We start from the raw sequence: 23,910 nt of genomic DNA, 5'->3' as shown, positions 1-23,910 counted from the left end.
CAGGGTCCTCATATGCCACAGACCCTAACTTGGGCCCTTAGACCCCCAGCTACTGGCTTGACAGCCTGGCTTGCAATAAGCGGTCTGGTCAGGAGACAGAGGTTATCTGACAGGCTCACATGTGCCCAGTGGTCCCATCTTGCAACAGTTTGGTGCCTTTCTCACTTATGCCTATTGGCATCTCTGTCTGCAGCCAGCTCAGCAGCATGCATGACCCAGAAAGCAGGCTTCTTGATGATTATCTTCCTCTCATGAAGCGTCTAAGGTCTTGGTGATCTTACTCTTAGATGACAAGGCACCTTTATCTTCTTGGGGTCCTTGTGACGGATTTAGATGAGAAAGTTAGGAACCCAATGTCCGTTTTCTTCTTTTAACTGTGCTGGAGATGGAACCCAAGACCATGTATGTATATGATGAGGAATCTACTGCAGAGCCACACCCCCAGCCCCTCCCTGGGGGATTCTAGCACCACCACTGAGCCATGCCCCTAGACCCTGGCTGGTCAGTTCTCATCAGATGCTTTACCATTGAACCACACCCCAACTCCCAGCACTGTAGAAGGCATGTACTTAGACAAATCACTGTTACTTGTTAACTAATATTTTTGGATGAATTGACATTCTTTCTCACACACTGGATGTAGGATGTCGCATAGTTGGCAATATTTAGCATCCCTTTTACCATCTGTGCCCAAAACAGATGGATTAGGCTGGTCTAGGTGGCTGACCCTACTCATGGTGACAGCCTTAGGGTATTTCCTGTTCATATGGAGCTCTCTGTCATAGAATATGGTGCTGACAGAGATAAGACTGATTCAGATATTATAGATAAGACTGGTTCCTAGGGGAAATGTCTTGAGGGGCTTTATAATGCTTAAAATGGATGCCATGGTCATTGAAAGATCCCCCTTTGGAGCTAAGTATGTTGACCCAGGCCTTTGATCTCAGCAGTCAGGAAACTGAAGCAGGAGGATATGAAGTTCAAGGCCAGTCTAGGCTATATAAAGACCCCTGTTTCAAGGAAACTCAAACATTCAAAAGCACCTCGGTTAAACCATGATCTATCAAAGTAGAAAAGATCAGAGATGGGACGGGAGGGGCATTCATACACTGGCCTCACACAGGCTACTCATGTCCGTGGGCAGATAAGTAGATAAATGAGACCTGATCTTTCTACAGTGTGGACCATTATTCAACCCAGAATGAAATCCTGCTGAAGATACTCACGGAGAAGCCGGGCGTTGGTGGCGCATGCCTTTAATCCCAGCACTCGGGAGGCAGAGGCAGGCGGATCTCTGTGAGTTCGAGACCAGCCTGGACTACCAAGCGAGTTCCAGGACAGCCTCCAAAGCCACAGAGAAACCCTGTCTCGAAAAACCAAAAAAAAAAAAAAAAAAAAGATACTCACGGAGAAAAATGGGCCACTCTGAAAAACATCCATGTTGTCTGATTGAATATCAGGTTCCTACAGATGCAAAGTAGAGAAGTGGCAGCCAGGCAGGGTGGGGACAGGGAGTTAGTATTTAATGCCAGTTTCAGGTGGGGATGGATGGCAGGACAGTCATGGTTGTTACAACACTGGTTATATTTAACACACTGGGCTGTACACTGAGGCACGGGTCAATGGGATGTTTCAGTTTAAAAAGTCTTAAGGGGCTGGTGATATGGCTTAGTTCGTAGAGTGCTCCATTAGTGTGTTTGAAGCCTAACTTTGCTCCCCAGCACCATAGAAACTGAGGGTGGTGGTATATACTTGTAATCCCAGCACTCGAGTTGTGGAGGCAGAAGGAAGAGAAGTTCAGGGTCATCTTCCTGGCTTGCATAGTGATGTCAAGGACAACTTAGGCTACAGGAGACTCTCTTAAAAAATAGAGAGAAAATGAATCAGCTTTGTCTGACAGAAACCCGGGAACAGGGATGGAAGCCCCCGCCATGCATATCAATATGCTAGGGGTGGTAGCTCACAGGCCGCACACTCAACAAGACTCCTGCTCATCCCTCATTGACCCTTGACCATCATCTCATAATTGATCCTGGTACTGCTGGCCCATGTCCCTGCAGCTTCCTGCCAGCCCTTACCAAGAACCAAGCATGGGGGTGGAGCAACAGCCAGTTACTATGCAGAAAGGAGTTCGTGAGAACAGAGGCTACTTGCTTTGTTTCTTCTGCCCGGAGAAACTGGGAATGACAGCGTAAGCTATGGCCTGATAGATACAAACTGGACTCCTGCCTCTCCTCCAAGAACAGTCTCCATTTCATGTGCATGCCCTGACTGTGCTGTTATAGAAGCCCAGGGTGGCTATCTTTTGTCACTGGCCGTGAGGTGATTGCCATCTGTGTGTCACAAGACTGAGATTGGGATCCTGAGGACTCACCCAACTCATAGCTGCTGGAGCTAGACCCAAGGTTGATCTCATCTGGGTCCTTTGTATTGGCTGCTCAACCCCAAGCATTGCCTATACATCAACTACCGAACTCAACCTTCCTTGACCTACCTCTACCCCATTTCCCTACTTGATTTGTTGAGTTCATTGGGCTTGCAAGCCAGATGCAGAAAGGATGGAGGGAGCTCAGGCCCAGGAGCTGGGGACCAATCCCGACAACTCTCTGGCTTCTGCTCTGGCCAGCTATCCCTGAACTTGTGTGTAGCCTCCATAGACCCAAGGACACAGCACTACATATCCCCAGGTGGTCACCCTCTCCTGAACTGCTGGCATAGTCTTATGGTCTTAATTTGGCTTTGCCATCTCTGGGGTTCTTAGCCATCTGAAGCAAACTGGATCAGACACAGCTTTTTGCTGAGAGAGTAGAGATGAAGGAGGGAGCTAGTGGCCCACAGGTGTCCCCAGTGACAGGGCCTTGGAACACAAGTACCTGAAACCATAAGTGTTCTGATGAGACTCTGCTTACTCCTTCTGTTTGCTGCTGGCACCACTCTTCCTGATGCCACTGGGTGGGCAAGGGCTGGTGGCTTTGCAAGGGCCTGGGTTTGTACCTAGTAGTTCCTGGTAGTTGTCTCAGTTTGGTTGGCATCCTTCAGTTCTTAGGGTGTCTGGTAGAAACCTCAGGTTCATGGGTAGTATGATCAGTGAACCCAGGGACCACTGAGAGGCAGCCACCTGGGCATGTCTAACATGGGGTTGGGGCCAAGGGCAGGCAGGCAGGTGGTTATATGTCTAATTAGTTACAATTAGTTATAGTGAACATTTTAGCTTTAGAACTGAGGATGGACAGGTGGACAGGCAGACCTTAGGGGCTTCTTTGGATACAGGGATGTACTTGAAAGCATTGGTTTGGTTGACCCTTTGGCTTTTAACCCCATGGACCACCTAGGCAACAGCTGTTGCAAAGAGCATGCTCACATCTTCCTACCCCTTGTCCTTCCTAAGGATTTCAGGCCACCCAGTGATACCCACAGCATAGGAATAAATGGAAGCCTATAGAAGAAGCAGCCCAGTGGATGAGGGTGTGTTTGGGACTGTGGGATCACTGACTTCCAGGCCAGGTCTGGCCCTGTCAGGAGACACAAGTAAAATAGTAACTGAAGAGGACTGACCTTAGGCATCCTGAAGTGGCCACCAGCCCTCTCTCCTTCCTGAGTTCTGAGTACCTGGCCCAGGCCATTACTGGGTCTGTGCATGAGAAAGTCGGGGAGACACCCTTCCCCTCAGAGCTGCATGTTTAGGCATTGATGAATTGTGTTGTCTAAGTCTGGTGCTGGAGGTCTGAAATGCAGCTCTTGGCAATGCAACATGAGCCTGGGAGAACTTGCTCCAAGGGTTTCCTGTCCCAGCTGTACAACACCACGCCCTAACTCCCAAGTTCTCTCATGTTGCTGAGCAAGCTCACACAGCCCAGGGTCCAAGAATGATGCATAGAAGAGGCTGAAATCTGGGGAGGGCGGCTCTCTAGGCTGTTCCTTATAAGGGGACAGAGGTTTGCTAGCATGGGAGCCTCTAGGGCTGTATCCTCAAGCCCAGCAGTCCAGTCTGCTGTGTCAACACATCCTGTCCCTTAGTCACCAGGAGTCAGACACTAAGGGTGTCATAAAAACAGCCCTGACCTATGCTGGCCCAAGCGTTCCCTTAGTCCTGTTCCCCCAGAGCTGCTGAGGGCAGGTGAGAAGTGTGGCCCAGCCCGGTCTCCTGAGCAGGCAGGTCCTACAGACTGGGTGGGGCAGGGGAGACTACACAGTGACCATCTGTACTTGTAGCTTCTGCTGCTTCCTTGACCCAGCTCTGCCCCCTGCTCTCAGACCCAGCAGTCCTCCAGAGAAACCTCACTCTTGCTATGGAGCCACGGGCCTCAGCTAGGAGAGGTATTGATTTAGTTTTGAGTCGAGTGACTTATAAATATGCATGAGGATCGGCGGTTATTTAACTGTGCTTTTTAATTCTCCTCGCGTTGCTGCCTCTTTCCAGCAGGGTCTCTTGGTATGCGAGTCAGGCACCCAGTGGCAGGCGGCCTTGACTCTCAGCTTGCTGCCTGGACCTTCTCGGGGGTAGCTGGACCCAGAGGAATGAGGCTAGGGGCAGCTGTCCACCCATGGGGACATAGGAGATCTGGTTCTATTGTAGGGTCAGAGGCTAGGGGGTGCTTTCCTCTGGACTTTATTTTTAAATTTTCATTATGTTTTTATTTATTATTTATTGATTTTGTGTCTGTTTATATGAATATGCATGTATCACAGCACACATATATAAGCAACCTGTGGGAGTCCCTTCTCTATTTCTACCATCTGGGTCCCAGGAATAGGAGTCAGGTTGTTAGCATTAGCAGCAAAGTACCTTTTGCCTTTACCTACTGAGCCATCTCTCAGCCTAGAAGGTTTTGTATATATGTGTGTGTTTGTATGTGTGCCTACTATGTGCTCATATACACCATGTGGATACTTTTAGGCACCCATGTTGAATCCCCTGCAACTGGAGTTACAGGAAGTTGTGAGCCATCTGATGTTGGGAACTAAATGTGGGTTCTCTACACAAGCAGTTGGCACTCACTCTGTAGACCAGGCTAGCCTCAAACTCCACCTGCCCCTGCCTCCAGAGTGCTGAGACTAAAGGTGTGTACCACTACCACCTGGCTAAAGAAAGGTTCTTAAAAACCAGATTCACTAGGCCTGGAAAATAGTTCAGTAGGTAGGGCCCAAGTTCAAGTCCCCAGCACTCATATAAAATGCCAGGCATGGCACATGCCTGTAATCTCAGCATTGGAGGATGGAGACAGGTGGAACCCAAGAGCTTACTAACTGGATAAAACAGTGAGCTCCCAGGTCAACAAACAGGTACTATTTCAAGAAAGTAAGACTAAGAGTACTGGAGGAGCACCCTTACCCCCGTCCAGCCATCCAGCTGTAGTCTCCATATGTGCGTGGGCCTATACATTTCAATTGTATGCAGCACATTTGCACACACCTATATACACCACATACAAAAGGACTAAATTCACCATGTTCCCGTCACGGAGGAAAACTGAGGCCCCAGTTCTGAGGAAGGCCACTCACACATTAGGGAAAGAACATACTATATGAGCATAACCCACCAGATCCTGGACCACTCAGCCATGTGCCTGCTGATGGATGGAGAACAGTGACTGGTCACTTGCGCTTACATGGACTTGAACAACAGACAGAATGTCACAGAGTAGACAGGAGGTGAGAAGAGCCACCTGCCCTCCAGGAAGTCCACACGATGCCCTGGAGGAGCCTTCTGCATGGACCTGCCAGTGACCACTATCCGTGGACCAGGCCAGGAGCCACAGAGTGTCCCTGGCATTGCTGCCTTCTCACCTCACCCTCTGTCAGCTTCTGTGTGTCTCGGTCATTAGTAGAAAACGTCAGCTTGCTCACTCAGCAAGTGAGATGTTTTTGTTTAGTCAATGATTGCATCATGGCATCAAAGGAAGGTTCCAGAATTTTCCTTTTGAGATTCTTATCAGTGTCTCCACAGTTTCCTCAGCTGCAAATCAAACAAGGCAACAAATTTTAGCAGCAGATTACAGCCATTCTCCCCTTTCTTCCTCAAAGCTGTCATCCTGCGGCAGACTCAGCGAAGTTGCTCACTCGCTCCCATCTGCTTGTCTCGCATGCCTCACTGGCCCCCTTGATGGTGCTTCTTTATATTGGCACTGATGCCCCTGGGTCTGCAACAGGCAGCAGGCATACCTGGGAAGGAAGCAGAGCCAAACCAGTGCCAAGACAAGATTTGGTGCTGTGGGCATAAGCCTGGCACTTACTTTCTTCCCAAATAGTCTCTGATGCATCTGCTATAGGTAGAGGGTACATGACAGCTTGGCTCCTCAAGTGCTCAGACATGCCCAGGCATAGAAGCAGCCATGTTTGACGATACCCTCTGGACAGGTGGGTTGACACTCTCTAGATGGCACTGACATGGTTCTCTGGCCTGTGACAGCCCTCGGGGTCCACCCTATCTTTGTCATACAGTTCTTAGCTGGCCCCTCCTCACAGCAAGGTACTTGGTGTGTCTGGTGGTGGCAGTAGCACTGATCTCTCTGTTAGTCTTGGAGCTACACTAACCTTGGATGGCATACAGCTTACCTCCTGTACTTGTGGCCACACAGGTGGCCACTTAACTTCCCTTCTCAGACCAAACTCTGAAACCCCTTTCCCTGAGCCCTGCCATATGACTTGGCACAGAATCCTAGGTGGGTGCTGGATGCCAAGTGAGAGCACACATGACTATGGACCCAGGTGATGCCTTTGCTCCTGCCTCATCCATTTCTGTGATGTCTACAAATGGCTGCTGCTTCGACTGCAACCCTTGTGTCTCTAGGTGGTTGTGTAGGGAAGAGAGTTCTTAAATTGGGGTCGCATCTGCCTGTAGCAGTGTGCCCAGCTCATTGTCACAGGAGGGAGGCTGAGGCCATTTCTCTAGACCTCTTGGTTCTTTATGCTTCAGTTGGTGATCTGATTTCAATGCCTGTGAAATGCATTCTGGCCCGGGAAATGTTCCATTTGTTAAGCATTCATTCGGTAGCCTCTGTGCCATAGCAGACACATTATCAGTACCAGAAGCACCGGGAGGAACAAGACAGACAACCCTGTCCTCATGGAGCTGACCTCTGCTAAGGGACAGCTAATAAAACAAGTATTTGAGGTGATGTAGTGTGTCATAACGTGTAGGTGCTGCAGAGGGGACGACGGGTAGTGATGGACTGTCACTTGTCGCTTGTCAGTTTGTAGCTGGGTACTTGTTTTGAGTAGGCACTGAGGCATCACTGTTGGCTTCATGCTCTACAGTGTGAGACAGTGGCTTATCTTGACTCCTCGTGCCAAGGGATCTCAGGCTGGACAGACCCAGCTGTGCTGGTTGCTGCTTCTTTCCTCCCCAGAATTGATCTCTTTCTCTCTCCCTCCCTCCCTCTCTCTCCCTCTCTCCCTCCCTCCCTCCCCCCTCCCCCTCTCCTCCTCTACCCCTCTCCCTCCCGCCACTATGTAGCCCTGGCTATCCTGGATGGTACTATGTAGATCAGGTTAACTTCAAACTCCTAAAGATCTTCCTGCCTCTGCCATGTGAGTGCTGTGATGAACGTGTGCACCAGCACACCCAACCCATCCCAGGAGTCTGTGGTGTCTTCTGTATTGCATGCTCTTATGAGGCTGTGGGAGCTGTCTCAGGCCCCAGTGAGCCCTCACCTCAGCCTGAGATCCCCTAGCCCCAACCTGTCAGTCTGCATAGCTCACAAACTAAGATTTGAGTTACTGTTTTTAAAGGAAAAATCAAGAACATCTTAGGCCACACAAAGATCTCTGTGTTTGGGTGAGCATGGTTTCATTGGCACGTGTAATGCTCCTCCCTGCCAGTTCCCACGCCTGCAGTCTGTGGCTGCTTTCTCACTGAGCTACCCAGTGGGCACTGGGACAGGTGGGCAGTCCTGAGGCTGCCTGGCTCCACAGGCAGTGTCAAGCTGGGTTCTGATTCCCTGCCCAGCTCATAGTGCTTGGCTTGGGAAGAAGCTAAGGTTCTTGTCCAGCCCCAAGGCTGTCACAGCGGGTGTGGGTGATGGATTTCACATGCCTGGTTATCTCCCCGGCTGGTGAAATTGCACGGAATAACAGACTGTTGAAATTGCACGAGTAACAGTCCTTTAAACCCTGAGAGCCAGGGAATCCGCTTTCTGGGAGCCTCTTCATCCCCAGCGCTTTACAAGGTTCTCAGGAAGGCTCTGAAGAGCCTGCCAGGCTTGCTCCCCCCTCTTTCCCTCCCCCCAGTTCTGGCTGGTAACTTCCTCTTTCCTCTCCCTCTGAGGAGAATCTACTCAGGATGTGGCCTGGGAAACCAAGTTTGCAAACCCTACTGTTCCCTGCAGGTGGCTCTAAGCACTCTCTGCTCCCCATCTCCCCCCCCCCACACACACACACCAAACACATACACACCCATCTGAGGAGATTGCAGGCTGGTACTTTGCTTGTGTGAAGAACCTTGCTGTAGTCTTCTCCTGCCCTCCTTCCTACCCTCTCCTGCCGCCCCCAGAAGCATTTCTGGAGGAGTGACAGAACTGTGGCCTGGGTGAGGTACCTCAGGGTAGACCATACTGTTCTTATGATATAGAGGGGCAATGGCCTATGGCAACTTAACCCATGTGATGCCCAGGCTTGTTGAGCATAGGCTGCCTCACTAAAGTTAGTCTCCCAGCTTGTTTTTCCTGTGTCTGGTGGTCTAAATGGGAGGGCTGTTTCCCCTGCTTCCTCAGCAGGTATCATGGGAGGGGGCACTGATGCCAGAGAAGCCAGGAAACCCTTATATGTTAGTCAAGCTTCTAACACAACATTAAAAAGACCTCAGATCTCACAAGACCAACAGAAGTCACTCCCAGGACCACACGGAGACAGCCTCAAATCTTAACATCTTCTGACCTCTGGATGATGGTATATGTGGATGTGGAGATCAGTGTCCCTTGCTGAGCAGCCACAGGCACCTGGGCCCTGAGGATCCCAGACCCAGCAGTGTAGGGCTCATCATATCCCAGTTCTCTCACCCAGTCCCTAGAAGAGAAGTCCACGCCTCCATCCTGCGCTTTGTGGTAGCCCTGATACACTTTTGAGAGCAGGAGCATCTGGGGAGAGGTTGGTCAGAGAAGACAGCGAACTCCTTCTGTGACTTCCTGAGTCAGCTCAGAAGTCTGTCTTGGGCTCAGCGGAGGCAGCAGACAGCCTCCCACCTTCCACAGTTCAGGAGGTGTGTAGGGTCCTTCGGTGGCTCTGCTACAAGGTTCCGTGCAATCCCCACACCACTGTCCACTCAGTGCCCTTCCGGAATGCACAGCCTTTCTGCATGGGATGTCTGCTTCACACTAGGCATATGACCTGCATTGTCTGCAGGGTAGGTTTTCCTGATGGCTCATGTGGATCACATTCTGTGCCCGTTAACTCTTTGGACTCTATGAGTGCCCATTCATGCATTTTGCCCATTTTCCAGTGGCTGACATCTTCTTGATTACTTTTGAGTTGGGAATGACATCTAGGTGTGAGCTGACCAGGTGGATGACCTCAAGGGCCTTTCCACCCTCATGTTCATCCCTTCCCCGGCTGGGCCCAGAGTGCTTCAAGCGTATTGTAACCCCCCCGCCCCGTTCTATTTTTCCCTTTGCCTTTTTGATACAGGGCCTTGCTGTGGAACCCAGATTAACCCACAATTCTCAAACTCATGCCACAGCCTCCTGAATGCTACTGTTCTACCAGCTTCCATTCATTCCTCTCATGTCCATACATCCTCAGTGTGCTGTCAGGATGGTAATGTTTCCTCACACTTACTTTCTGGCCCTCCCTTTAGGGGCTGAAGAGCATCTCTATGGTAGTTTACAACTCTACCTCCAGTTCCAGGGGATCCAACTTCTGACCTCCATGAGCACCAGACACTCGTGTAGTACATATAAGCCAGGCACTCATAAAATAAATATATCTCAAAAGTTTATTTTTAATCTTGCCTTTTATATCTTGACGTGCCTTCCCTGGAGTTGGTGTCTGTCTGTGTGTAGTGAGAGGTAGACATCAGGGGGGCATCCTGCCCATGCTCTCTCTCAGTGCCACTCAGCCTCAGTCACTGTTTTTGCAACATGTTGAGACATCTAGAATCAGCCACATTGTTCTCCTGTGGCTGTCCCTAGCTGTGGGGACAGTGACAGGTGGGTGCCACTCATGGGCACTGTTAGCTGTAGACACCAGAACGAGGTCTGTGGGGACTCTACTTCCTTCCTGCAGTCAGTTTCTCTGTAAATCTAAAGCCACTCTAGAGAGCAAAGGCACTCTTCCCTTGCTTGTTCAGTTCTGGGCCTCCCTAGCACAGTTGTCTTGCAGAGAGGGATAGATGGCAGGCCTCACAGGGCTGCAGGATAGGCTTTGTGAGCCTGGTAATTCAGCCTTTGCATCAGGATTCAGGGGGCGGGAGTGACTGTGAATGGAACCAGGTTATATATGGTGCTGTACTACTGAGCCACACCCCAACCCACACTGGAAGATTCTAAGCAAGTGCTCTGCCACTAGATCACATCATGAGCCCTACCCCTAACTCCTCACTGGATGATTCTAGATAGGTGCTCTACCACTGAGCCACACTCCCAGCCCTTCACTGGGGGATTCTAGACAGGTACTCTACCACTGAGCCACATCTGTGCTCCTCACTGGGGCATTCTAGATAGGTGCTCTACCACTGAGCCTCATCTTCAGTCCTTTTTCCTCTGACACAGGGTCTTAACAAGTAGCCCAGGTTACCCTTGTCCTCACTCTGTGGCCCTAACTGGCCTAATACTTGGAATTCTCCTGCCTCAGCCTGTTGTGTACCTAGTATTACAAGCCCGTGTCTCTCATTCCTTCTGGAAGTTGGCATTTAATTTGCTATTTAGATAGACTGAGCAGGGCATTGGTGTGCTAGAGCACCTGGGATGGCTCTGGGGGAGGAAGACTGCTTTGCTTGTAATCTCTGTGAGTTCAGTCACTTGTCAGGCTGAGTGCCTCTGTACTGTACGAGAGCCCAGACTGGTAAGGGGCTTGCCTGCACACAATGTATAAGTGCTGAGATGGTTGTCATGGCAACCGCTGCATGACACCTTGTGTTGTACCAAAGGCTCCTTGGCTTCCAGGATCCTCCTTGCTTATGCTCTGTGTTACTGCATTCCTCATCCACACCCAGTGACCCCATGCTGTATTCACTCCTCTAGGGCGACTACAATCAGAGTCGAACCAAAGTGCTACACATGAGCTTGAACCCAGCCAGCATGGCCAGGAAACGCCAGCAAGAGGACCATGCCCGGTTGCAGGGGGAGTGCGAGCGACTGCGGGGACTCGTGCATGCACTGGAGAGGGGGGGTCCCATCCCTGCTGACCTGGAGGCCTCCAGCCTTCCCTCATCCAAGGAGGTGGCAGGTAGGTCCCCTCATCCAGCCTTCTGGTCTCCAGAGAGGTATAAGCATACAGCATCCAGACTGAGTGGATGGACAGAGCCCACTGGCTCTTGCAGTCAGCCGAGAGATATTGCTTCCCTGCAGGCTTCACAAACAGAGTTAGTCATCCGAGTTTGCAAGCAGCTAAGATCTTCTCAGACCCCCCCCAAACAAATTAATACCATTTATCAGTTTATATGTGGTCCATTAATCATGAGTAAATCCAATCCTCAGAGAAAACAGGGCCATCGTTCACTGGCCTAAGCACACGTCACAGAGCCCAGGGCCCTTTGCAACCAGGCCCAAGATTCCAGGAAAGAGCAAGCTAGTATAGTCAGTGCCTCTCACCATCCTTTCCAGTCTGTAAATCAGGGTAACAACCATCAGAACATGTACCTATCACAGATGATGCATTGTAGAGGCCACTGACATCAGTCACTGAGCCTTGGTGAGCATGGCAGCCATAAGATCCTGCCCCAGCTGCTTTGTTCTGCAGCTGTGATGTGCAAACTTTGTGTGTACAAGGGAGGGGTTTGCACTAGGTCTGGTGGGAGAGGGAACTGGGACAAGGGTATGCTGGAGGCAGGTCCTGCAGCAACCCTGCCTGTCCTGAGACCACTCTTGTCTCCTTACCCTTAGGGGAATTTCAGCCACCTGTGCTGTGCTGGGTCTGTGGGCCACTGTTGTCTTGGGGTTTGTGTCTTGCTTGTGGTTCTCAACTCCTTCTCATCCCATGAAGCGTTCCTGTTTCCTCTCTGTGTATCTATCATCTGGTCCTGCGGAGGCACTTGGCATTTCCAGTGAGAGTCCTTGAGCCAGGGATGATGGAACTGTCATCAGAGACTCCTTCCTGCAGTATGGATCTCAGTATGGAGTGGCTGAGGCAGATTCTTCTGGTCTCTTCATTCCTGCATTCCTGTTCTGTCTCCCGTCTGCTTGCTGCATCTGCCCTGGGACTTCGTGGAGGGCTCCTGAAGACAGTATTGCACAGAACCTGGGGCCCTGGGGAGTTTGAAGGCATACACCAGGGGCCTGTTGCCTCGTGAACCTGAGGTCTGAGTGGGAATGACTCGTGCACCTTCCCTTATGTCTTTGTCAGACTGAGGTGCTCTGAGAAGCAATCAGTATCTTGGGGCTCCACACTTGGCGTAGAGTTGGTATTCCATATGACCTGCCATTGTCATCTGTGTTGTTACCATTATTACCATAGTCTTGTTGCCTGGCTATAGGGACCGCTGCCGGCCTTAGGTGCTCTGGTTTGGCAGGCCTCCAGTTCGTCAATGTCCTTTGTTAGTCTTACAGTTCCTGTGTCGCTGTAGGGGTCAGTTTTGAGTGGCAGATGTATGGGTCAGGACCCTGTGCCTCTCAGGAGCTTAGAAGATCTGTTGACTTACAGTGTTGCTCTTCCCATGAGCAGTGTCATGGTGTGTGTGTGAAGTGCATGCTCTCTCTGCCCACTCCTTCACCTCCACCTTCTCCCATGTCAGGTTTTCAGAGTGACCCTCTAAACTCCTGCATGTCTGTTTTTCTGCACACTGGAGCCTGCAGACTTGTAAAAGTATAAGAAGCCAGTCTCAAGCCCAGTTCTCTTGGGTCTCAGACTACGTGCTTTCTCCAGTAGAGCAGAAATGAGCCCTAACAGCTCTGAGCTTAGGTTACAGCCATCACACTTCTGAATTCTCCACTTCACCAGCATTGGCAGCCAGACGGAAGAGACCCCTACAACAGCTGCACCTGCCTGTCATTGGCTCCCAGTAGCCCAGAGTCCAACTGGACTGTTTAGAGAGACAGTTAGACTATTTAGGGAGACAGTTCAGGGGTTTGGGGGCTCCTCCTGAAAAAAGCTGATCCAGGGAACCAAAACCCAGTCTCCCGGTGCTTTCCTGGCTCCATGTGTGGCCCCCTGCTGTCTGTGGTCCCTGCCAGTGAACTGGTTAATTGCAGTTTAATTAGGCATGCATTAAAATTAAAACAATCTCATCTTGTCAGAGTGACACATTGGAGGTGATCAAATTTATCATTGCTTGACTGGGCACAGCAGGTCCCATAGGTATCTCTGGGGAAGAGAGAAAGGAAGCTGGCTTGTGTAGTGTTCTCCTTTACCCTCAGCCTCTCTGCCCTAGTATGAGGGTACTCTCCAGAGCTTAGTTCAGAGCTTTGGGGTGAGTTGCAGAGTAATAACTCAGGTTCTCTGTAACTCAGGCTGGCCTTGAACTCTCCATTCTCCTGTTTCAGCCTCCTGTATTCTGGGATTAAAAGCATGCACCGTTAAGCCTAACTGGGGTTGACACTTCAACACTTGGTGCTTGGGACCTGAGATACCATGAGCTACACTCTGCTTGGACTGTGTGACTTTAGGGTCCCTACTGTTGCAACCTTGGTTCACATATTCCCCACACCAGTGGCCCTGGCTCTGGAACCTAGGTCAGCTGGGTGGCAAGGGAGGGTCAGAGATGCCCCTATGCTCCCAGAGACAAAGGACCTTGGCAGCTTGGCTTGATACAGGCCAATCATAACCCTGGTTTTCTTGGGGAGGGCTGTACTTCCCAGGCCTTAGTCTGCCCAGAAGTAACTAGGGGGCAAGGGTGTACTCCGAGTAGCTTACGTAGGAAAGGAGACATGGGGTCTTTGTCTCAGGTGTCTCCACACAGCTGTTCATGGTGTGCTGTTCTGGGAGATGACAACTGTTTGCCCTGAACCTCTGAACCAGTGTTGCAGGTCTATAGAATGATGTTGGCTGAGCAGGTGCATCCCTGATGCAGCCCCCACAGCCTGTGTTCCCATGTAGAACAGCAAAGTATCATTGCAGTATATGGGCTATGTGGCAGGAACAGGGACACAGGAAGGACCATATTTAAAACAAAACAAAACCTAACATTGTTCTAAAAATAAATATATTAGTAATTCAACAAGCTGTATGCTGTAGAAACTATGAAATTCAGAGCTTGGTACCATAAATAAAGTTTTATTGAAACATGGACACCCTATTATTAGGAGTGTCCACAACAGCAAGAGTTAAGTGCCCACAGACTAGTAGAGGTACCTTCCTAGAATCCCCCAGTGAGGGGCTGGGGCTGTGACTCAGTGGTAGAGCACCTGCCTAGAATACCCCAGCAAGGGACTAGAGTGTGGCTTAGTGGTATAGCGTCTGTCTAGCTATGGTTGAAGGCCCTGGGTTGAACCCCAGTACTTGGGGGCTGGAAGGACTTCTTAATTAAAAGCAGTGAAATGGATGAGTCTCAAGTTTAACCTTTCTGAACATCATCTCTTCTTAAAAACAACCCTTAACATTACACTCTGACACAAACACCATAAGGGATATAGTTATCAGGTGACAATTCTGACAAGAGGAAGCAAAGCTGTCTCCCTTCTCATTAGTCAAAGAAACACATTCGCAGGAGACACTCTGCTATCTTGTTTTTTAGGGTTCATGCTAAAGTAACAGTTGGAACTGTACAGCTCTGTATGGTACAGCTGTGTATGACAGCTCCAATGAAAACTCCCAGCAGTTCCCTTACCAATATGAGTCATGCTCCACTCCTGGCTCCTGGTGTCCATTCTCAGACCCAGGGCCTACAACCTGATGTGTCCCTTCCTGTGTCTAGAGCCATGTCTCCAGCTTGGTGTTTAGCTTCCTGCACTTGGCCAAGCACCTTAAGAATTACCTTGCCCACTGAGTAGTCTCTCACTGGGTAATGCTCCATGGTATTTGCTCCTTGTGTTCCCCCAGGGTAATCCCTGGGAGGGATGGAGAATGTGAGCACAGTGCTGTTGTCTACCCTGTACCTGGGGAAACATGGCACCAGCCACTTCCTAATCCCCAAGGAGGAGGCTGAGGCCACCCAGAGTATCCTATCAGGCCCTCAGTGTAGCCCCACTGTTGAACCATGTAACCAGGTGCATGTTTTGTTAGACATATGGACTGATTGCATTTAGGGAGAGTGAACAGAAATAGTGCTGCTACAGTTCAGATTTGAGATGCCTGTGGCTATATTTAATAATTACATATATACTTGTGCAAGTGGAGTGAGCCCACCATGGACCCAGGGACCAAGGTCAACCTCCCGAGGATTTCAGGGAGACCTGGGGAAGGAACACTAGACAGCTGTTGAGGGCTCTAGAGCAGGGCTGTAGCTTGACTACTGCCTAGAGCACACAGTGGCTATGAATCCAGTGTCAGGAGACCCAAGAAGCATGCCTAGACTCCAGAGCTGACCTGCTTGGAAGGTGCTCTTGGCTGCTGCTGAATCCCAAAAACCAACATTCTGGACAGAACCTGAAAAGAAAGGCCGTGTATCTCCTCACATGCTGTCAACATGAAGAGCTTGCAAGGAGCCAGGAAAATAGACAAAGACTACAGCCATGGGAGCAAGCCCGCAGTGGCCAGCATTATGAGCATCATAAAGTCCACAGGCATGCAAGTCACCAGGGGTTGGAAACACCTGTCTTTCTGTAGTCACATACCTGCCAGGCTGCTTTATCCCAGCCACCGACATGAGACTGGGACAAATATCAGCTGCTCAGAATGTCATTAAGTAAAAACAAAGCACCGCCCAGTCTGTGCTCAGTATTAAAAATGAGTACTGGGTCACTGTGGTTCACACCTGTAAGTCCAGCACTCAGCCCTAAGTTTCAGACAACCTGAGCTATAAGTAAAAGGGGACAAAAGGAAATAGAAAAAGAAAACAGTCATAATTACTGAAAGTAGATGAATAAAATAGACAAACAGAAACCACTAAGCCCAGAGTCTCGTCTAAGTTAATAACGTGTAATGAACAGTGAGCAGGAAGTCCGTGGGGGCCATCTGACAGATGCCACCAGGACAACTCTCCAGTGATCCGGACAAAGACAGATTTAGACCTTGACTTCAAGCCACACAGTGAAGAGATTATGGAGGGTCTGCAGCTGCAAACAGAAGGAATCAGCCAGAACAGCCCAGAAGAAAATAGGACTATTTATCAACTCACTAAGGAACCTTGGAAGCCTGAGTCAGGCCTGTTGGTGCAGGCCGTCACCACAGCCACTTGGGAGGCAGAAGCAGTGGGGAGCTTAAGTTGAAGACCAGCCTGGGCAACTTGAAGAGATGCTGTCTCCCTACAGTGTGCTCCTACAGCAAGATGGGAACGGGAGGCTGACACTCTAGGAAGCTCACAGGCCAGCTAGCCTGGGTACTCATTGGTGAGCAGAGACTCTCCCTCAGACGGGTGACAGGTGAGGACTGGCACAGACATGGTCCTCTGACGTTCATGAGTGCATTATGGCATGTGTATATGCACACAAGCACATGTTCACATACATATGCATATCACACACATGTTTTGCATGTCATATGCACAAATCACATACATGTCTATACACACACAAAGGTTTTGGATTTTTGGGTTTTTTGGTTTTTGTTTTTAAGAATGATGGGATTTAATTGCTGACTTCATGAGCTGAGAGAGGCTCTCCCTCTCTGCCTCAGGTCATTCACAAACCAGTCCCCTCCCTACCCACCTTTCTGGATCCAATCAGAACTTCAAAGCTCAGGGGCCAGTGTGGAAGACAGACCCTGAGCTGGGACAAAAGAATGGCTTCAAAGAGGATTCCCCACAGCTGGGGGCTGACTACAGGGCTAGGCCTGGATGGGACTCAGGACTGGAACTCCCACAGGGCACATGGTATGGAACCCTGAGTGGTTAGGCTTCTTGTCCCAGGTCAGGTAGAGCTGAAAGCTGTTCGTCTAATAAGCATGGCCCTGGCTGCAGGTAGAGTGAGTGAGGGCCCAGAATGAAAGGGCTGAGGCCATGCCTCAAGACTGTGGCACTCAAAGAGCCCTCATCCCCAGCCTGTCTCAGCTGCTCCAGGGTCTGTGCCTTGTGATAGAGAGCTGCTCTGGGCAGTGCCAGTGTCCTAGCATAGCCTCTAAAGTATAGTCCAAGCTCAGAACTGCCTTGAGACCCCAAGGGTATGGCGGAAGCTCCCCTGTGACTGCTTCTACTCTGTGGGTACCACTTGTCTCCATCCACTGGCTCTTCATCCGGAGCCAGGGTGACCCTTGCCTCTGGCCCCAGACCTCCATCTGAGCTTAACACAAGCCTGTTGGCCATGTCCCCAAGCCTGTTCCAATGATATGCCCTCCCGTGTGATCACTTTTCCCCCTTCTTGCTGACGCGCTGTCGCCTCTGCCCTTCTCTGGACTCTAGGCCCCTTGGAGATAGAGCCTTGTATAGCCTCAGTCTTGTTCTGTTTTCCTGTTCTGTTTGGGAGATGCCAAGGAGCAAACCCCAGGCTCACACATGCCAGACAAGCACTTCACCTCTGAGTCATATCCTGAGTTCCCCGTGGCTGAGGGTCCCCGTGACCCCACAGGGGTCTGCTGAGGCTGTGTAACTGCCGTGTTCCCCAGCCATGTTGAGCTGCTCGGCTGAATGCCTTGTTTCCTTTCCTTCCTGGCATGTCTGTAAACTTTGCCGGGTAACTGAAGCCAAGTACCCAATTAGGGATTTCTCTCCAGTTTCATTCAGCCTGTAATTGAAGTGGGAGCGCCTTCGCGCCTGACACATCAAACAAGCGGGCTGGAACCCCAGGCTGGATACTCTTGGCAGCCCTGACCTCCCCACCTCAGATCCGTAGTGCCAGGTTGGGCCAGGAGGTGTTGGCACAGCCAATGCTCACCAGTCAAGTGAGGGCAGGGTCCTTCAAGTTGGGGTCCCCCTGGGAAACCATGTAGGCCTGGCTTGGCAGCTACCATCTGCCTTTAGTTTCTTGTCTTGGAGAGAGGGTGACATGCTCACCTGACTTCCTGGGCTGTCACGAGGCTGACTTTAGTAGCTAGCCTGCATTCCGTGGTTGTGGCACATGCTGTATATTCTGTCATGGAAACATAGAGATTGTGGTATGGGGTCCATCTGACTTGGGGCTGCTGTGGGGTCTGTCTGATTTGGCATAGATACAGAGGGAGTCACCCACCTCTCACAGGAGCCTGCACCGGCTTGTCTCTGCTCCGTTTCCCACCACACTCAGCAGCAGCCCCCTCCGTCCCCAGCTGTCTACGGGTGTAATTAACTCGGTGATTTAGTGAGCGTACAGTGGTGCTCTGCTCAACGACAGCCTGGCTTTAGAATGTTCCCGTCACCCTGATGGGTCCCCAGTGCCCTTGCAGTCGCCCCTGCTCCCACTCACAGCCCCAGGCAATCACTGATCTTCCCTCTGCTGATCTGTCTTTTCAGAACATTTGTCTAAATGGAACCTTATACTACACGGGCCTTTGTTCCGGCTTCTGCACCGAGTATAATACTTTTGAGAGTCAGCCGTGTCATAGCATATGTCCATATTCTTTTATAAGGCTGAGTAATATTCCACCGTGTGGATGGCCCATGTGTTAGGGATGGTGAACATTAGGTTCTGTTCCCATGCTGCTGTGAACATTGGAGATAGTGCCCGTGTCTTATGTGTAGACGGAGGTTTCTGGATTACCTGGTACATTTATCACCTTTGTAAGGAATGACCTAATTGTTTTCCAAAGTGGTTATGCCAGTTGACATCCCCTTATGAGGGTCCCCTGTGTGTGCTCACCATCCTCCCTCCCATTTGTCTTTCTTGGCTTCTTGACGACAGCATCCTCTGTGGTTGCTTTTCCCTAATGACTAATGATTCGGAGCTCATTTCTGCAGCTTATTAGCCATTCATACATCTTCCTCGCTGAGACGCCTCTTACATCGGTGCCCAGTTTTTAATTGGATTGTTTGTCTTCTAATCATTTTCTTAATGCTTTAGTCTGATAAGCAACGTTTTTAATTTTGATGAAGTGTAATTTATCAGCTCTTCCTTCCGTGGCAGGCACTTTGTCCTAGGGACTCTGATCACCCCAGCACTGTGGTTGTCTGTGACTTTTCATTTTTAGACCCCATGCTTCACCCTGTTAGTGTTGGAACAGTGGAATCCAATTTTGTTTGTTCTCTTTGATCCTCAGTCTCCCCACCACGAAAGGTAGCTTTCTATTGCTGAATTAACACCATGGCTAAAGCAATTTAGGAAGGAAAGGGTTAATTTTCTTACCCTATCACAGCCCATAGGCAAGTCAGTCCAGGAGATCAAGGTAGGAACTGTAGCAGAGACTGAAAGAATGGTGCCTGCTAGCCTTTTCCCTATGGCTTGCTCAGCCCACTTTCTTATGGAACCAGGCCCACATGCCCAGGGCTGACACTGCACAGCAGTGGCCTGGGCCTTCCCATATCAGTCATTAGTGAAGAAAATGCCTCAGGCTTGCCTGCAGTCCAGTCTGATGGTGGCATTTTCTTAATCAAGTTTCCCTCTTCTCAGATGACCCTAGCTTGTATCAAGTGGACAAAAACCTAATCACCACACTTGCCTTCTCCAAACCCAGCACTCTGGAGGTGGAAGCAAGGGGAACCGGGGTTTTTAGTTTATCCTTAGCTATCTAATGAGATGGAGGCTAGCCTGAGTTATAATAATAATAATAATAATAATAATAATAATAATAATAATAATAATAATAATAATAATAATAATAATAAAAAAGAGCTTCAGTTCTGTGACTCTGATGATCAACTCATGATGCAGGTTCTAGTCCAGAATCACTCTGTCTTAATGAATGTGTTTGACCAACTCTTGGCACTTCTCTCCTGCCCTGGCAACCCATCCCTTGTCACACGTGAAGCAGAGGCCATGGGTTTTCTGGGCCTGGAGGACTGCCTGCCCCTTCACGTGCTTTTCTGAGCCAACTGCCTTTTTCCTTCTTGCCTCTTGGTAAACAGGTGTATTGTGTGACTTTTCCTGGGGAGTCTATTCACCCCAAATTCAGGTGACAATAACAGTCCAAAGAGATAATTCTATCCAAGTCTAGCATGGTGAGTCAGTGAGTTTATTGGGGTTCCATACAGGAATGTGGGTACAGGGTTACTTATAATGGGTGATGGGTTGCTGGCAGAAGTGTGGGTGATTCCAGCAGCTGCATCATGGCTCACCCCAGCATGCTGACGACTCTTGCAGGCTGCGCCCCTAGAGCTTCCAGCACAACTTGCAGGCAGCTCCACTGAAGAGTCTCCTTCCCCCAGCAACTGTTTACTACTTATATAACCTTGGGGAGGGGGTGAACCATTGAGCTATCCCCCCTCTATTTGGGAACATAGATCTCTGAGAGCCTCCTGAGGAGAGCTACAGCCCGTCTGATTTCAAGATGCCCAGGCCATGTCTGTCACCTCCTCAGCCTACTGTAACATGCACTTTCTGGCCAAGCTTCAGATTTCTGAATCTCCCTGCTCCTCTCTTATTTGAGCTCACTCACACTGCAAATTCAGCTAACAGGAGCAAGTAATGCCCATGTCAGTCTGAATGCTGTGCTGCCTTGAGATTTCCTCTACCAGATACTACTCAACCCAGCACCTGAAGCTCCTCCTCATGCAAAATAGACTCTCTGCTGTGGTGTAAGGAGATAGTCTGTCAGCCCTAGCAGGACACCCAGGGCAATGGGGCTTCTGCTCTCCATGTTCACTGTGACAGTCAGGGTGCTATGTGTGTTGTCTCTGTAAATGAACAGCATGTTCTTGTTAAAATGCTGAGAACTGGAAGGACTTCAGGGAACCTTGGGCAGTGTTGGAAAAGGTGGGATCAATGGTTAGTGGAAGACTGGGGAGATAGTTTAGCTGGTAAACTCTTGCCTTACCAGTAGTGTGGGAGCCATCTTCAGAACCCACATTTAAAAATCTGGGCATGGTACCATGAGCTCAAGACCCCAGTATTGAGATGGAGATACATGGATCCCTGGGGCTCCTTGACCAGTCAGTCTATCCTATTTGGTGGCTCCAGTCATGAGAGACTGACTTTTTTTTAACATTATGATTGACATTTTTCTTTCTTTATTTTGTATGCATCTGTCTGTATGTGGGGCAGTGCATATGGAGGCCATAGAACAGCTTTCACAAGTCAGTTCTCTCTTTCTATCTCATGAGACCCAGGACTCTAACTCAGAGCAAAAGGTGAACTGAGGAACAATGCTCAAAATTGTCCTTGGCCTACACATACATGTGCATGTTCATACACATGTGCATATGTGGGATATGCACACATGCACTTGTGTGTGCACACATATGCATGTCTGTGCATACCCAGGCATGCACACACACTCATGTGCATGTCCACATTTATATGCACACACATGTACATGCACACATAGAGTCAGCAGAGCCCCACTCCTCCTCTAATAGAATTTAGGCAACTTGGATTCAGCTCCAGCTCTGACTGTGTTTAGTCATCAACAAGTTACAACATTCATGCCATCATAGACCAAGACTACCAGCCCCCTCTGGACTCCAGGCCATGAGGAGCAGGAGGGCTACCTTTGCTTCCTCTCTCTGACAATCGATGATTTCCAACCCAGCCAGTCCCTGTCCTGTGTCCCAAGCTAGTATGCAACAGGAAAACAAGAATCCCCAGCTCCTCTCTTCTTACCTGGGCTCCTCTTTGGCCTAGCCATGGCCTTCCTCTTGTTCTGCCTGGTTTTCAAGGTCTCAGTTGCTGCCCGACACTAGCAGCCTTCCTAAACCTTTTCCGAGCTGCTCCAGCTGCTGAGTTGGTTCAGTAGCCTTTTCCTTAATCTGCTGTCTGAAGAATTGGTTCCATATCATGTCCGAGGCCATCACACGCATTAGCAGGTTTTTAATACACTGCTTCGTCTCAAGGAGGAGGGACAAAAGAGACTTAAAACTCTTGTCTCGCCAAGTGCAGACAGATTGACTCAAGAATGACTCGGTCAATAAAAGATGAGCTCTGAACACCACCATCCCCAAAGGGAGCTCACGTTCCAGGGAATTATGGTTTCTGTACACCCAGTGTCAGAAATTAATATTACATCCAGTGTGTGGAACGGATCACCTGCTCTCAGCCTCATGAAGACGTGACTCCAGCATGTGGCTCTGATGTGACTCGTCCTTGCTGCCTTTGTCCACTGGCTCCATCAGAGCTTCTGTCCTGTCCAGAGGATGGCAGGCCACTGCCTCAGCCCTAGTCTTCTCTTGGCACACAGCCTGCCTTGCATGCCTGTGGAAGGAAGTTTCTTGCTTTGTGATGCAATTCTCTGCTTCAAGTGTATTTGTCTAGGCAGGGAAATGAAAGATGTGTATATACACATGTGATGGTGTCCTACCTATTGGTTTCTGGTTATCTGTATGTGTGAAACCTTTCTTTGAAAGTTGTGGCTCTTCTAGAGGACATGAATAGGCCGTGTGTGTGTGTGTGTGTGTGTGTGTGTGTGTGTGTGTGTGTGTGTGTATGTGGGTGTGCACACAAATGGATGTAGACACTAGAAGAGAGTGTCCAATCTCCTCCTCCATTGTGCTCCATCTTAATCTTTTGATGCAGAATCTCTCATGAACCTGGAACTAGGCTGGCAACCAGCAAGCCCCAGCATTCCTCCTGTCTCCACTCCTCACAGCTCTGGGGTTAAAGACGTGTGGCCAAACCTGACTTTTTACATGAGTGCTAGGGATTTGAAACCAAGTCCTCATGCTGCCATCTGCCTCCCCAACTCCATGATGCTCTTTGTCAAAAGTAGTTTCCTACCTCACTATCCAGCCTCCTGGGAACAAGAATAGGTGAGTCTACGCCAGGCAGGCCTGTCTGAGCCTCCCCAGCTCAGTAGTAACATAGGAGCCCGCGTGCTGCTGTTTTGAACATTCTAGAACCTCTGCTGTAGCACTCAAGCCTTTATTTCAGCTCCACCAGAGGCCCTTGCAATAGAAGATAGCAGTGCATGCGATAGGCGCAAGAGTTGTGTCTGCCAATGAGTTTATTAGGCTTTCTTTCAGAGAATAGGTTAGGGGCTGTTCACAAGGGTGGGAGTGCTTGTCCCTCAACTGGCCACACTGCAAAACCATACCCAGCAGGGATGAGAGTTTCCCCTAGCCACATAGATGTATTCCTCCATCCCTTTGTTTTCCCAGCCTATATACTCCAGCCCAGTGGTTCTCAACCTTCCTAATGCTGCAACCCTTTAATACAGTTCTTCATGTTGTGTTGATCTCCAACCCTAAAATTATTTCATTGCTACTTCATAACTGTAATTTGTCTACTGTTATGAATAGTATATAAATATCTGATGTGCAGGTTGAGAACAGTTACTCTAGTCTGAGTCTAAGTACAATTAAGGTTGCATGTAACAGGTGGCAGGTATAACTAGATACTAAGGTGAGGGTCTCATGACCCTCCCCATCACTCTACAGTAGGATGTAAACAGTCCACAGACCCATCTGGGATCAGCCTTTTGGAAGGGGGTCACAGTTGAACTTCCCATGATGGCATTTACTGAACTTGGAAGACAGTCACTCTGAACGCCCAGGCAGCTGGAGCTCTGTTCTCCCCCACTCAGTCTTTCATCACCAAAGTTGATACTGTAGTCTGTGACTTTTCTCCTGGTCCCCAAGCCCTCTGCCTATCTTGGACTGGAAATGACCTCCCGCAAACTGCAACCTGAATGTAGCCCTAACCTTGTAGAACTACCCAGCTGAGATCTGGT

The 23,910-nt window shown here is 49.7% G+C and overlaps 1 protein-coding gene across 2 annotated transcripts in view; it reads left to right on the top strand.

Moving 5' to 3' along the window:
• Positions 1–23,910, top strand: part of Mad1l1 (mitotic arrest deficient 1 like 1) — a 304,565-nt gene that overhangs the window by 213,782 nt on the left and 66,873 nt on the right. For both annotated transcript variants that reach the window (XM_040751261.1, XM_040751262.1), the window contains one exon: positions 11,175–11,379. In XM_040751261.1, coding sequence (XP_040607195.1) covers positions 11,175–11,379 — 205 coding nt within the window. The remainder of the gene's footprint in view (positions 1–11,174; positions 11,380–23,910) is intronic.

Source organism: Mesocricetus auratus, unplaced genomic scaffold (genome assembly GCF_017639785.1).
Source record: "Mesocricetus auratus isolate SY011 unplaced genomic scaffold, BCM_Maur_2.0 Super-Scaffold_100008, whole genome shotgun sequence".
In the NCBI taxonomy this organism is placed as follows: domain Eukaryota; kingdom Metazoa; phylum Chordata; class Mammalia; order Rodentia; family Cricetidae; genus Mesocricetus; species Mesocricetus auratus.
This window is presented reverse-complemented; position numbering and strand designations above follow the sequence as displayed.